At 37.2% G+C, this 15,220-nt stretch overlaps 1 protein-coding gene across 15 annotated transcripts in view; it reads left to right on the top strand.

Moving 5' to 3' along the window:
* Positions 1–15,220, top strand: part of NEK11 (NIMA related kinase 11) — a 388,343-nt gene that overhangs the window by 52,593 nt on the left and 320,530 nt on the right. Inside the window, exon 2 of one of the 15 annotated variants that reach the window (XM_056800245.1) lies at positions 9,438–9,523. The exons of the other annotated variants lie outside the window; for them this stretch is intronic. Within the exon in view, the coding sequence (XP_056656223.1) occupies positions 9,477–9,523 (47 nt within the window). The 5' untranslated portion in view covers positions 9,438–9,476. The remainder of the gene's footprint in view (positions 1–9,437; positions 9,524–15,220) is intronic. 15 annotated transcript variants of the gene reach the window in all.

Below are 15,220 nucleotides of genomic sequence, written 5' to 3'. Positions count from 1 at the left end.
ATATGTATTTCTAAACTACCAGGAGAACTCATGGGTGAGGTCAGGCACTCCTAGCATTACTAGGTTGCTATATAGTTACGTTGTCTTATAAATAACACATGTTCATCTTTTTATTGTTACTTCTCATGTGGGTCCTTAACTTTCCCATCAGAGGTTGGGCTGTTGATGAAATGCCTTGGAAATGAGGTACTCAAGCACCCTTAGGCTAATCAACTTGGTGTTTTCCCCTTGTGCTACTTTTTGACTCTTGTATATAATGAGAATGAGTATAGAATATATTATTCCAAGAATATTCGATCTCACATTCTTTTACAATGCTTATGAGTGTCAAGCATTGGCTCTTCCACCTTACTCCTCCCAAACTCAGTCCTCATTTTAACTTAGCTGAGCAAATATGCTTTTTGGCTCTAAAAATGAAATTCCTAGTCAACTTTCTCTTACAGATTTATATGCACATTCAACAAAATACATCATACCACTTGGGTTTTTTGTTGGCCAACAGTTCATCCCATTTTAAAGGCTTAGAGATAAAAATGAATTTTAGAAAAAGACTAAAACTTTCTGAGTTTTCACCTGCTTTTCATACAGCTTAGCAGGGATGAATGGAAATAAGGGAGTAGGGGTGAAAGTGAGTTGGTAACACACAGGAAACTTGATTTCTTTTCCCTAGAGAGAGGAAAAAGGAGAGGAATAAGGTTTTATCATCTTCTCTTCTGGCTTAGAGTTGATCAGAAAGTCAGAGCTTTGCTTAGGTCTTGATTAGAACTTGGGTTATGCTTAAGACTTTAAAGACCAATATTTCTATTCTCTGCTTTGTGATGGCAGGACAAACCTGCTTGTTCCTGTGACTCTTTCAGCTCCATTATGATTTCTCCAGAATCTTCCTTCTGTATCTGTTTGTTTGTTTGTTTCTCTCTTCCTTCCTTCCTTCCTTCCTTCCCCTCTCCTTCTTTCCCCTCCCTCCCCCTCCCCTCCCCTCTTAGAACCAAACCAATACTGTGTATTGGTTCTAAGGCAGAAGAATGGTAAGAGCTAGGCAATAAGGGTTAAGTGACTTGCCCAGGGTCACACAGCTAGGAAGTCTCAGGCCCGACTTGAACCCAAGAATCTCTGTCTCTGGACCTGGCTTTCATTCTACTGAACCATTTAACTACTTCTTCTCTCCTTTTTCTTAAGAGCCCTTCTGCATTTAAAGGCTTCAGTTGCCTGCATAATTTGATCTAAGTCAAGTCCAAGGCCACCAAAGCTTGGCAGAATTATGAATAAAAGCTGCTTAAGTTTAGTAGTTATCTGTCTCAGTTCTCCTCCCTCTGCCTTCCCCCCTCAAGCCTCTGTTAGTGGGCCCTAAAGATGGGCTACATATACATATATAGTTTATATTCACATTTATTCAAGAATTTAAAAGTGTAAAGTTTTAAATTAGTTGCTTAAACTTTTCCTAAGATATATGCCAATACATATAGATCATAATCTATTCCCTTTCAGAATAAAAAATTCATTTCCACATTTAGACCTTAATTAAGTGAAAGGGAAGTCAAGCTATTAAATTTTAATTTAATCCCACATATTGCAATTAGGATGATGATGAAATCTCAAATATTAGTGAGCTTGGCACTTGGATTGCAAACCCCATTTTGACCATCATAATGTTGGCATGCAAACAACATAATGGCACATTATTATTATTTTATAGTGTTTCGTTATTTTTTAATATTATTTTTGGAGCATCAACTATTAATTAGATAGTTCATTAACTATTCTGGTTTTTGGTTTTTGTTTTTGCTTTATGAAAGGTTTATTTTTCTTTAACTTGGCCAAGGCAAGAAAATGTTTCCCATCTGTGGTGCTCCCTCCTCTACTACTGTCTTTCTGTTACTATCTTTGGATTTTGATGCTATGACTTTTCATGACATTCGATGAACTTAGTGAAATCCTTCCCCACTCCCTAGAATTGTTTTGTAATATTGTGAATAAAAAATGAACATGAATGAGTTATTAGACTGTTGAGCTTTTAAAGTTTAAAATTAATACCAGCATAGCACAACATCATTGAGATTTGTGAAGTAGAATCAGGAAGAACTGCACTGTGATTTCATCCTTGACACATCCTGGCTCTGTGATCATGGGCAAGTCACTCAGTTCTCCAGGTATTACTCTAAGATTAAAACTTGCAAAGCAAATATAGACCTCCTTAAGTAGAGAGAGTTTCCTTATTTTGTAGTAATGAAATCTGATAAAAATAAAATAAAAGCTAGAACAACCTCTTGCTAACTGTGTATACTTTGGAAGTTACATTTTCATATTCTCATTGACCTGGGCACTTTGTTTAGTTGCATTGTGGACATAAACAAGCTATTTAGTTCAATCCAATGACTCTCAAATTATGTTCCAGAAGGTATGATGATTTTTAATATGTAATATCAATACTATTGTTTCTAAAAATGAATGGATCCTTTTTTCCTCCCCTTCTCCTCTCAATAGCAAAACATTTTGGCAAAAATACTTATTATGTAACCAAACACTTTAAATAATTGACTAAGACAACAAAAATGAATAAAAATTCCAGTGGAGTAAATAAATACTTTGAAGTTGGCTGTAGCAACACTTTCCTCCTAGGGATAATAAGGTGCTCTGTTTGGGGTCCCTTCTTCCCATACATGGTTCTGTGATATGTTGGGGACCCTGCATTCCTCTTCCCAAAACATAGCAGAAGGAGCTTATCAGCTGTACTCTCTGAGGATGATTCTGGTCATTAAAATAATTAAGAATTTTGTTAACTAGCAAAGGATATTTATGAGCTTATTATATTTAGCTAAATACCAACACCATCTTGTTGTTAAGTCATGAAACCCAGCACTATTCTTTTAGTTGACTATGATGAATTCTGAGTCTGACAAACATTCATTTTTGTCAGTGGGGAGGAGATGGTTAGGGTTAGTTCTTTTTGAGTCATAACTTTAGAACTAGAAGGGATTTTATGATTTCCTTCTCCCTCATTTTTACACATCAGGAAATTGAGGCCATGAGAAATTAAAAGACTCACCCAAAGTCATATCGTTCATTATCTTTCTACTACACAGCAAGTCCAAACAATATTTGCAAACAGTGTCCTGTGGCTGCAGCCAAAAAAGCTAATACAGCCTTAGGACTGAATAGAACTACTTGAATCTGGACTAAATCTTAACTGAGACCTCTTTTCAGAAAACCACAAAAAAGGACTCCTATTGATATGAAAGAATTTATACCAGAAATAATTAAATTCATGTAGCAGAGGGACTGCAAAAGTATGACAGATAAAATGTGGTTAGTAGAAATTTTGGTCAGAAGCATTTATAAGTTATGAACTTTAAAAATATTTCCCCTCAGGATGAGGGGACCAGGAGAATTTGAGATTTTATAATAGTTGTGAAAATCAACTGGTAAAATGAGTAAAACAGTTTTTATCTTCTACCTATGGACTCAAAGGCAGTAGAAAAGAGATTAGACTTATTCTATATAGCTTCAGAGGAGAGAATTAGGAGCAGTGGATGGAAGTTACCGAGGGAGTAGAATTTGATCCAGTATAAGAAAAGATCCTCTCCTGAATTACTGCTTTGTCATGGTAGAAGGGCTTGCATAGATAGCTCTATGAATCTTTGAGCCATGCTGTGTAGGGTTATCCATGACGGATGGGTCATCATGGAGTGTTCAGACAAAAGGTGATTCGTTGAAGAAGGAAATGACAAACTACTCCAGTATCTTTACCAAGAAAACCCCACAGACAGTATTAAAATGATAAATGATATGGTACTGAAGATGAGTCCTTCAGGTCAAAAGTGCCCAACATGGTCCTGGGGAAGAATGTAGGATAACTACAAGTAGCTCCAGTACTAATGGAAGGGGCTGGACCAAAGTTGAAAGGAAGCTCAGCTGTGGATACATATAGTGATAAAAGGGAAATCTGATGCTGCCAAGTTCACTATTGCATAGGAAACTGGAATGTAAGATCTATGAACTAAGGTCAGTTGAATGTGGTCAGCCAGGAGATGGAAAGATTAAACATTAAATGCATGGGAGTGGGTGAATGTAATTCAGGTGCTCACAATATATATGAATTGCTTTGGGCAAGAACCCTCCAGAAGATATGGGGTAGCCCTCATAGTCATTGTAAGGGCGAGGAAAGCAGTACTGGGGTATAATCTTAAAAATTACAGAATATCTGTTTGAATGCAAAACAAACCATTCAACATCACAGTAGTACAAGTCTGTGTTTCAGTCTACGAGAGGAAAGTTACTCAACTCTGTGAAGAGTTATATAGCATTTGAAAATAACACAAAAAATGTCATTTTCATCAGAGGGGACTGGAATGCTACTGTGGAAAATCAAAAGATAATTGGAATAGCAGGCAGCTTTGGCCTTGGAGTATAAAATGAAGCAGGACAGAAACTAATAAGAGTTTTGTCAAGATAACTCATTGTTTGTAGCAGACACTTTTTCAACAACCTAAAAGGTGACTTTACATGTGGACATCACTAGATGGTCCATATGGCAATCAGATTGATTATATACAAAGCAAAGGAGGAAATGCTCTATGTGGTCAGTTAAAACAAGACCTAGAACTAACTGTGGCTCAGATAATGAGTTTCTTATTGCAAACTTAGACTTAAAGTAGGGAAACCACCAGACTGTATATGTATAACCTAAATGACATCTCTTATGAATATGAAGTGGAGGGGATGAATAATTTGATGGGCTGAGATCTGGTAGATAAGAGTACCTGAAGAACCATGGACAGAGGTTTGCAGTATTGTTTAAGAGTCATCATCAACAACAAAAAAATTCCAAAGAGCAAGAAAGCAAAATGACTGTCTTATGAGGTTTCATAAATAGCTGATATAAATAAAGATATATCTAACTGAATGCAGAATACAAGAGAATAGCAAGGAGAGATAAGAAGGTTTTCCTAAATGAACAATTTAAAGAAATAGAAGAAAACAAAAGAATGGGAAAAGCAAGAGATCTCTTCAAGAAAATTAGAAATATCAAAGGACATTTCATGCAAAAATGCGCATGATAGGAGGCAAAAATAGTAGGGACTTAATAGAAGCAGAATAGATTAAGAAGAGGTGGCAAGAATATACAAAAGAACTCTATAAAAAGATCTTAACATCACTGATAACAACAGTGGTTTAGTTATTGATCTACAGCCAGACATCCAGGAGAATAAAGTCAAGTGGTCTTAGGAAGTCTTGCTAACAGAAAGGCTAGTGGAGGTGAAAGAATTCCAGCCGAGCAAATTCTATAAGATAATGCTGTTAAAGTACTGCACTTAATATGCTGACAAATTTGGAAAACTCAACAGTGGCCACTGGATTGGGAAAGATCAGTTTATATCCCTATCCTAAAGAAGTGCAATGCTAAAGAATGTTCAAATTACTGAACAATTGTGCTTGTTTCCCCAGTCTGTGAACCAAGAATTTCCAGATGTGCAATCTAGTTTTTTAAGAGACAGAGAACTATAGACCAAATTGACAACACTCATTGGATTATGGAGAAAGCAAGGGAGTTTCAGAAAAACCCAACATCTACTTCTTATCTGACTAAACTAAAACCTTTGCCCCTTTGGATCACAACAAAATGTCATCAAAGAGATGGGAACACCAGATCATCTTACTTGTCTCCTGAGGAACCTATATTCAGGCCAAGAAGCAACAGTTAGAACTGAACATGGAACAACTGATTGATATAAGATTGGGAAAGGGGCATAACAAGGCTATATGTTGTCACTCTATTTAACTTCTATGCAAAGTACATATTGTGAAGTGCCATGGGAGACCAAGCCAAAATACCAAGGAAGAAGAATTAAGAAGCTTTTTGATGAAGATAAAAGAAGAGAGTGTAAAAGTTAACTTGAAGCTTAACATTAAGAAACCTAAGATTGGGGGGTAGCTAGGTATCTCAGTGGTTAGAGAGTCAGGACCAAATATGAGATATCCTAGGTTCAAATCTAGCCTCAGATACTTCCTACCTGTATGACCCTGGACAGGTCACTTAACCCCCATTGCCTTTACTGCTCTTCTGTCTTGGAACCAATATACTGTATTGATTCTAAGATAAAATATAAGGGTTAAAAAGTCCCTAAAATTTTGGGAACTGATCCCATCACTTTCTGGCAAATAGAGAGAGAAAAAATGGAAGCAGTATCAGATTTTACATTCTTGGGCCCAAAGATCATTGCCGATGGTGACTTCAAACACAAAATTAAAAGATAGTTGCTCCTGGGAAGAAACACTATGACAGGTCTGAGCAGTAAAAAGCAGAGACAGCACCTTGAGAAAAAGGTCCACATAGTCCAAACTTTGCTTTTTCTAGTAGTAATATGTAGCTGTGATATTTAGACTTTAAGGAAAGCTGAGTGCCATAGAATCAACACTTCTGAATTATGATGCTGATGAAGATTTTGAGAGTTTCTTGGACAACAAAAAGATCAAATCAGTCAATACTTAAAGAAATTAATTCTGACTATTCATTGAAAGGACAAGCAATTGAAAGCTGAAGCTTAATTACTTTGGTTACATAATGAGAAGACAGGACTCATTGGAAAAGACCCTGATGGAAAAGATTAGACAAAAGGAGAAGGGGATATCAGAAGATGAGATGGTGGAAAGATTAAAATAACAAACATGAACTTGGACAGATTTCAAGAGATAGTGGAAAATAGAAAGGCCTGATAACAGTCCTTGGGGTAAGAAGAGTTTGATGTGACTGAATGCCTAAACGACACCAAGAACACTGAACTTTCTGACAATCATGGATGTCCCCAATGGAATGGATTGCTTCATAAGATACTGAGTTCTCACCTTGGGGAATGCTCAAGTTGAGGTTGACTGACCAATTACCTCTTGCAGAGGGGATACCTATATGGGATGGAATTTGGGGAGATGATAAATCACAGGCTTTTAAGGGCTTCCAGATAAGGAAACTGAAGGCTAGAAAGATTGTGACTTGCCTAATATAACACAGCTACTTAGAGGCAGAATCAAGACCAGAACCCCAGTTATAGTGCTCCCAGTTTGGTACTCTTCACATTGCCCCCATTCTACCTTCTAATTATGCCCCATCATTGCCCCCACACTCCCTTCTTAGAAGAGGATTTCTTTATTCAGTGTGAGGTTGCAATGCCTGATCTTTAGGAACTCCTTCATTTTCCAGCTTCCCCATGGGATATCCTCTAGGATCTTCTATCTAGAGAGAGAAGAGACCTTTGTGGCCACCTAGTTCAATCTCCTTGTTTTATAGATGAGTAAACCTTATCCAAAGCCACCTTGCTATTAAGTGGAAGAGTCAGGATTTGAACTTGGATTCTGTGAAAACCTGAGTTCTCCTACTCTTCCATTGTACTACTCTTTTCTTTATTAGGCAAACTATTGTTATTTTCATTCAGTCGTTCATTAATCAAACATTTTTAAGCACTTTCACTGGCGAAGTCTTGCACCTTTATTAAATCTGTGATAGAAGAACAAAAAAGAATATCAGCCATTTTTTTTTTTGCAACAAGTGTCTGAAATGCAAATGAACACATTTGTAAGGTAGCTTTCTAGCAGTAACTTTATTAGCAATCATTCCTGTGCCTCCTAGATTCTAAAACTCTAGGGTATAGAGCTCTGCCATAGTGGGTTAACCCTTAAAAAAGTTGTTTGTTTTTTCTGCAAAAGAACAAGAATGTATAAGTGTGTACTATTTCTCCTTTCTTCAACTTGTCTCTTGGGAAACCAAATATATTTAAGTCTCCCTTCCTGCCCCACCTTTCTGAGCTAGAGTTGGATATAGTCCATTATGAAGTCAACACTTTGCTTCACTGGCTTCACAGGGTTCTCAGCTCTGTTTTAAACCTAGGGACATGGTGCTGAGCAGACTCTGTCTTTCTCACTTACTCATCAGAGTGGAATCTTGGGAATAACATGATTTTTAGGTGTTTCTGATTCATTCAATCTTTGGTTTGTTGTCGCTCCTTCCCTGTCTGAGATTTCTATTTGCTCTCCACTTTCTGACCTCTTACAATAGTTTCTTTTAAAAAAGGCAGTCAGTGCAATCTCACATTCTATACTGGCTCTGAAACGCTATAGTCAAAGGTGTTAGCCTGAATGAAAACACGATATAAACAGTATCAAATATTTGGCATGGCTCTATCAAATCACAAATTCTCAAGTGGAAATCTCTGCATATCATCTCGGAATAACCTTCAGCGATGTCAGCTAATAACAGAGTAAAAATAATATGCTTTGGAATTATATGAAGGGAACACACTATAGGTCATCGTTGATTCCTGGTTTTATTCCTCAATAACGGTCTTGATGTTGCTCTATCTAAGCTATTTATTTAGGTCTATCAATGAAGTGAGAGGCAGTGTTACATAGTAAATAGAGAGCTAGTCCTCTGACGCATGCTAGGCTGTCACTTCTCTGCCCCAGATAGCTCACCAAGACTATTCAGTTATTGATAAGCAACTCATTTATATCATCAGAAAGAGTTTCCCTGCTAAGAGTTCCCCGTATTGAAAAAGTCACAACGCCAGACCCCCTGTACCCCAAACAGACTAGAATCTTAAATGTAAGACAAAATCCTCCTTTCTTAGTGTCTTACTAAAACTGAGTATGGCCAAAAGGGGGAAGGAACACATGAGGAACAGATTATAGATTTATCAGTTTATCTAAAATATCTACAATTCAACAAACATTTTTAAAATTCCTGTTAGAATCAAGGAAGGGTGTTTCATGCTGTGGACACAAAGAGGGGAAAAAAAAGGTTTTGCCCTCTGTAAGCTTCCCTTCTACTAGGAGGATTCAACTCTTAAACAGCTAAATAAATATAGGATCATTTGAGGAAGGACAAAAGACCAATAACCAGGGCAGTCAGAAAGGCTTCACAGAGGAGGTGGCACCTGAGCTAAGCCTGCCTTTTTGGCAGAAGAGGTTTGTGCAAATGCATGACACGGAATGTAAAGTTAGAAAATCAGTTAATAGTGCCATTGGGCTAGAATGTGTAGGAGAGTTATGTTAGGACCAATATCTACCCTCCTTTTCCTACAACATTAAATTAGATTCACCTTTCCTCCTTTCTTGTGAGTTTTCTCTAGAGGAGGCAAAATGGTACCAGGACCTGATAGGCTCATTTTTCTGGTGCTGCTTCCTGGTCACATAAGGGCATAAAAAGTCCCATCCACATTTGGTGGATTTCTGAAGACACAAGTCACCATGTTCTTCCCCATGGCTTTACTGCTGACCCAATGAGTTTGAAATACCGGTGAAACATCCAAGTGGAAATCAACAACACTAGTAGAATATTGGTATTAAAATAATGAACTTTCATTTCTGGGAGAAGTTTGGGGTTCTGAAAGGAGTTTTGTAATGTCCTGAAGGCGATGAACCTACTCCTTCTTCTCTTGTTTTAACTCTAGATCCAACTCATACATTTTGAGGGCCCATCCAGGATATTTATGTTGATGGACAAGTTCAATAAGTTGTGTCCAACTACAGGTAAAAGGTAGCCATTCTTTATCCACTTAGTTTTTCTTATCAATTGATAGTTCAAGCCCTTTTGAGTGATTCTGAATTTTGTCTGGGAGGCTCTATAGGGTTCTGAGATTTGAAAAAAGAGAAAGAATGAAAGCAGCTTTCATTGAAAGCTTTGGTTCTTTGTGAATTCGGAACACCTTTCTAGACCTCGGGTGCTTACTTGGTTTCCTGAAGATGGATTTCATAATGATCCTGACTCAGTGGATAGAATAGTGGGTTCTCAAGTCAGGAAGACTTCCTGAGTTCAAATCCAGCCTCAGACCCTTCCTAGATATAAGCCTCTGAGGAAGCTTAGGGCACTAGCACTGCCATCTCCAGTTGTAGCTGAAATATTTCATTTTATGAAACAATTCATTTTAAAGCCAGGGTAGTCTCTATGATCTTCGGTTGTTGCTCATTCAGTATAAGAATTCCTTCCTGAGGAAGAAGGCAACTAGGAACGTCTAAGTGAAAGAGAAGAGCACAAAATGAACTTTATTTCATTGAAATTATTTATTCTCTTAAGTTCAGATATATTTATTAAGTGCCTAATATGTTTGTCAAGCACTGTGCTAAATGCTAGGGATAATGATGCTTATTTTAAAGCATTTACAGTCAGAGGGGAGCAAATTGGCTTTTGGAGCACAGGATTTTATATTTTATATAATTTTCTTTTTTGACCTCATGTATCTATGCGAAGAATATTTCGTTACCAAATCAATAAGGTACCATTGGGGAAAATAAGCACCTTATTTCACTGAGCTATTGTAAAGTTTAACTTTTAAGAAATAAATTTAGAAAAATCAAATTTCCACACCATATTAAGTTGAAACCAGTAGAGGCTATTATTAATCAAGGAAGTGGCGATAGGTAGGTCATTTCAATCAACTGTGTTTGCCTGTTAGCTGGATAAACATCTATATTATGAAAAAAAAAACTTTTGAAGAAAAGATGCAATACTATACAATTCAATGAATTAATTAAGCAACCACAGCAGACAGAAGCACTGAGCTAGATACTGGAAATACCAACAATGATAATAGCATTTAATTAGCATTATAAGATTTGTAAAGTACTTTTCAAATATCATTTTATCCTCACAAGCCCTATCAGCACTAAATGACTTGCCCAGGGTCACACAGCTAGAATGTGTCTGAGGCCAGATTTGAACAGAGGACCTATCTCCAGACCTGACTTTCTATCTACCGTGCCACCTACCACTCCCTTGTCATTGATTTTATTTTTATTTTTTTGAAGATAATTTTTCATTTTAATTTTAAAAACAGGTCATTTTCACCTTTGCAATGAAGGCATGTTACACATGAAAAACCACAGACAAAAGATACACAAAAATTCTGTTCTCTACCTTGTCATTGCTTTTAAAGAGAAAATGAGTATTGGAATGAGATCTTTTAATTTATTATTATTATTAATCAGAAAGGAGAGGAAGGCTCTACAAGGCTCCACACTCCTGTTGGCATCAAGTTTCTCCCAAGAATTTTTGATGAACATTTGTCTTGTTTCCCAAGAGTGGTTGATGCCATCTGAGTCACGGAGGCAATGACAAGCTCTCCTTGACACGTCCAGTTTTTATGGCTGTCTTTGGCTTATGAACGTCTAAGACGAAGTGATCTATAACGAAGGAGACCGACTGCAGTGTCAGTGCCATCTAAAGGATAGGATTTGAGGGGAGGAAGGCGGACTTCTCCGGTGTCAGCCGAAGATGATTACAATAGATATCACCTGTCTTGATGATGGCACTAACCCAATCTGAAAAGCTGGAGACAAATCTGAATTTGTGCTTTATCATCAGGCTGCCAGATGGCTTTAGGCAACTCTATGTAAAAATTCATGGTCTGTTACTCAGTAATTGATGTTCGGAAGGAAACTATTATATGGGGTTTTACTGTGTTTGTTCCCAAATGTCAGGAGAGTGTCTTTAGCTCATAGAAGGTTTTGTATTGTGTTTGCTACTGTGATTTTTACAATTATGCAACAATGAACAGCAAATTGCTTGGAAAAGAATATGAGCAATAGGAAGATGTTATTTTTGTTTCATACATAGTTACTAAAATCATGATTATGTATATAAATATGTAGCAAGAGATGATTGGAGGCTCCATTTTGTATTCCTCCAGCATTACAGATACCAACAAAATTGGCATTTTATCTTTTTTACCCAGTTTCTTGATAGAGCATTCTCTCTATAGAATTGAAAGGCTTCAAATACAAAAAAAATGATAATGAACTGCATCTCTGTCCCCTTGAGGACCACTGCTAGCTAAGTTATCATTGATTTGGAACCCATTTCAGTGCCAAGAAGCAAAAGTTGTTCCACATTAGCTACCACAGAAAGAAAGATTTCAATTCAGTTCAACAAACATATGTGTTTTGCTGGACAATTGGAAGTTGGGTCTAGAATAAATGAGAGGAGGCGAGCAGGCAGCATGGCCATCAGGAAATTCTGCAGGGCCTTTAATGATTCCTAACTTCCCCCAGAAATAAAGATGCCCCTCTTCTTCTTATTTTTATTTAATTTATTTAAAAAACCCTAACCCTTCCATCTTAGAATCAATACTGTGTATTGATTCCAAGGCAGAAGAGTGGTAAGAGTTAGGCAATAGGAGTTAAATGACTTGCCCAGGGCCACACAACTAGAAAGTATCAGAAGCCAGATTTGAACCACAGAACCCCCCCCCCCCCCCCAATTTCTGGTCCTAGCTCTCAATACACTGAGCCACCTAGCTGCCTTCTTAAAAAATAAAATGTTGTTGATATGTTTTATTTTTATGGTATCTATATTTCACAATACATTATTCTTCCCACTCTATTTCAGAGAGCTATCTCTCATAACAAAGGATAAAAGTTCCTCAAATTAAAAAAGATAGTAATAATACAACAATAAAATAAAATAAAGAAATAGGTTCCTCAAACTAACTGTCATATTGGAAAAGTCTGCCATTATATATAATGTTTTACACTCATAACCTTGCCACCTCTACAAAGAAGCAGGAGGAGAGGAGGAAAAAGTTCCATCTCTTTAATACCAGTATTTTACTGGGTTTGTTGATTGATTGTACCATGGATGAAGTGAAATCTCTGAAGAATTAAAAAAGTATCCTACAGAGGATAATGAAACAGATGGTGAATATGAGTAGGGTTCTACACTTAACAAAAGACTAAAATAAAAGATGACATCAGAGTGGTGTATGAGTGATAAAGAAAATGTGCTACTCCTAGGGCCAGGGTTTGAGAACAGGATGATAGCTAGAGCTTCTCCTGGCATTCTATCGATTCCAGGAGAAATTGCGGAAAGTCTCCTAGTACATTGGGTAGAATCTCTTTAGTGAGCTTATGGCAGGGCATGGACAAAAGTTGTCCAAGGTGCAAGGATTAGGATGGGCTATCATCTGAAAAGGTAGTGGGAACATCCGCATAAATGTGGTCCCAGATCCATTCGAAATAGATACAAATTGCTGGGCCAGGAACTGGGGGTACAATGATAAAAGTGGGATTTAGCCATATACCCCATACATGCCCATTCCTCTTCTTAAGGAGTTTCATTTAATATCTCTGTTTTGGTTCATGAGGAGTTTCTTTGAAAGTATTTAAATTATCTTAAGCACCTTTATGAGGACCAGTTTGCATATGGTAGCCTCAAAAGCAGCTGAGCCCATGACTGAGAGCCATCCTTTCATCTTAGCACTCGTCTAGTTGGCCCATGTTAGAGTAAGTTATTTCATCATCAGATGGCTAATTATCAGAAACAGAAATGGTTTGATATACACTAAAGAACATGAACTATATCACCAGGTAGGGGTAGTCTGTGGGGTGATAAAGATTTTGATAAGAGCCACTCATTAAGCCCATTTACTAGAGTGACATTGGGCTTGTGGTCACTGTCAGTGGAAGGAATGCCTCAACTCGGAAATTCACAGATCCTTGAGGAATCTGTTGACTTTTTTTTCCTCCCTAGAATGACCTTTTTTTAAAACCCTTACCTTTTCCTCTTAGGTTTGCTACTAAGTATTGGTTCCGAGGCAGAAGAGTGGTAAGGGCTAGGCAATGGGAGTTAAGTGATTTTCTCAGAGTCATACAGCTAGAAAGGATCTGAGGCCAAATTTGAACCCCAGATCCCCTGTTTCTAGGCCTGGCTCTCTTTCCACTGAGCAACCTAGCTGCCCCTAGAATGACTTTTTAAATTAACTTCAGATTATAATGGGTTTCACTAAAGTGACTTTGTAGTGTTTTAAAAAAATAATTAATTTGGGGGCAGCTGGGTAGCTCAGTGGATTGAGAGTCAGGCCTAGAGACAGGAGGTCCTGGGTTCAAATATGGCCTCAGACACTTCCTAGCTGTGTGACCCCCATTGCCTAGCCCTTACCACTCTTCCACCTTGGAATCAATACACAGTATTGATTCCAAGATGGAAGGTAAGGGTTTAAAAAAATAATTAATTTGTTTCATTGAAGTTCCCAGGTATCTTCCCCCTCTTTTCCCTTCCCACACTAGAGAAGGCATCATCTGACAAAAAGATGTATGTATATTTAAAACTGTGCCTTGCTTGTTTGTACCAGTTTTTTCTCTGGAGGTGGATATGTACAAGTTATTCTTCAAGCAATATTTCTGTTGATATTTATATGTGTGTGTGTTTGTTTGTGTGTGTATATATTCTCTTAGTGTCCTTGTCTTTTTTTGCAATTAGTACAATTTCTGGCAAATAGGCACTTTTGGAGACCCTCATCATGAATAGGGAATCCATCATTATCTGTTTGGACTTTGTGAGGGATGTTCTATGTGACCAGGTAAATACCTTAGATCAGTGGTGTCAAAATTAGAATAGAAACTATTCCCTGAGGCTTCATACTGATTGAGAAAACCAGAAGTTAACATTATCTGTGTTATATTTTTATTTATTTTCTTGGATATTTCCCAATTATATTTTAGTCTGGTTCAGTTGCCCTTACATGATCACATTTCCTTGTTTTATGCCTTTCTAGATGTTGATAATTAGTGGGTCACTGGTGATAATACAGAGTTATTTTACTAAGTATCTTTCAGCAAACATTTTATGGTTTTAAAATGCATAAGGAAAACATTTCTTTGAGGCAAAAACCTGAGGCTGTGCATTTCCTATCAAATTAAATGCCTTTTAATACCAATAAACAATCAACCCATGATCTTATATTTTCTTTATTTCAGTCTGTCTTGTGACTGTTGAGATGTCACCTGCTGTAGAAAACCTTCCACAAAAGCCTTAATTGCTCTTTTCTCAGATTTTCATGTAGGGTAATCACACTGCCTACAGGCTGTTCTCATAAAGATGTTATAATGATAAGAAAATAGGTGTATGAGTTAGTATTGCTTTTTTTCCCCTTTTATTAAAAAGCATCATCCATAATATTTTTAATTCTCTAGAATCTTCTCCTCTTTGAAATGATCTTAAGTATCTTTAAAATGTAGTTGTATTCCATATGGATTTCTTCTATATACATGTGATTGATTCCAACTTCCCTCCTTGGCCTAATCTTTTTAAGTGCTCTTACCCTGTCCCTATGTAGTACATCAGAGTGTTGAGTATGGTGATGGTGAAGGCCAACTATACAGGTTCTATCATCTTTACTAGTGAGAAATCCTTATAGAAATGCTGACAGATCTGTTCCATTTTACATCTATTTGTTCCTCT

Source organism: Monodelphis domestica, chromosome 5 (genome assembly GCF_027887165.1).
Source record: "Monodelphis domestica isolate mMonDom1 chromosome 5, mMonDom1.pri, whole genome shotgun sequence".
Taxonomy (NCBI): Eukaryota; Metazoa; Chordata; class Mammalia; order Didelphimorphia; family Didelphidae; genus Monodelphis; species Monodelphis domestica.
This window is presented reverse-complemented; position numbering and strand designations above follow the sequence as displayed.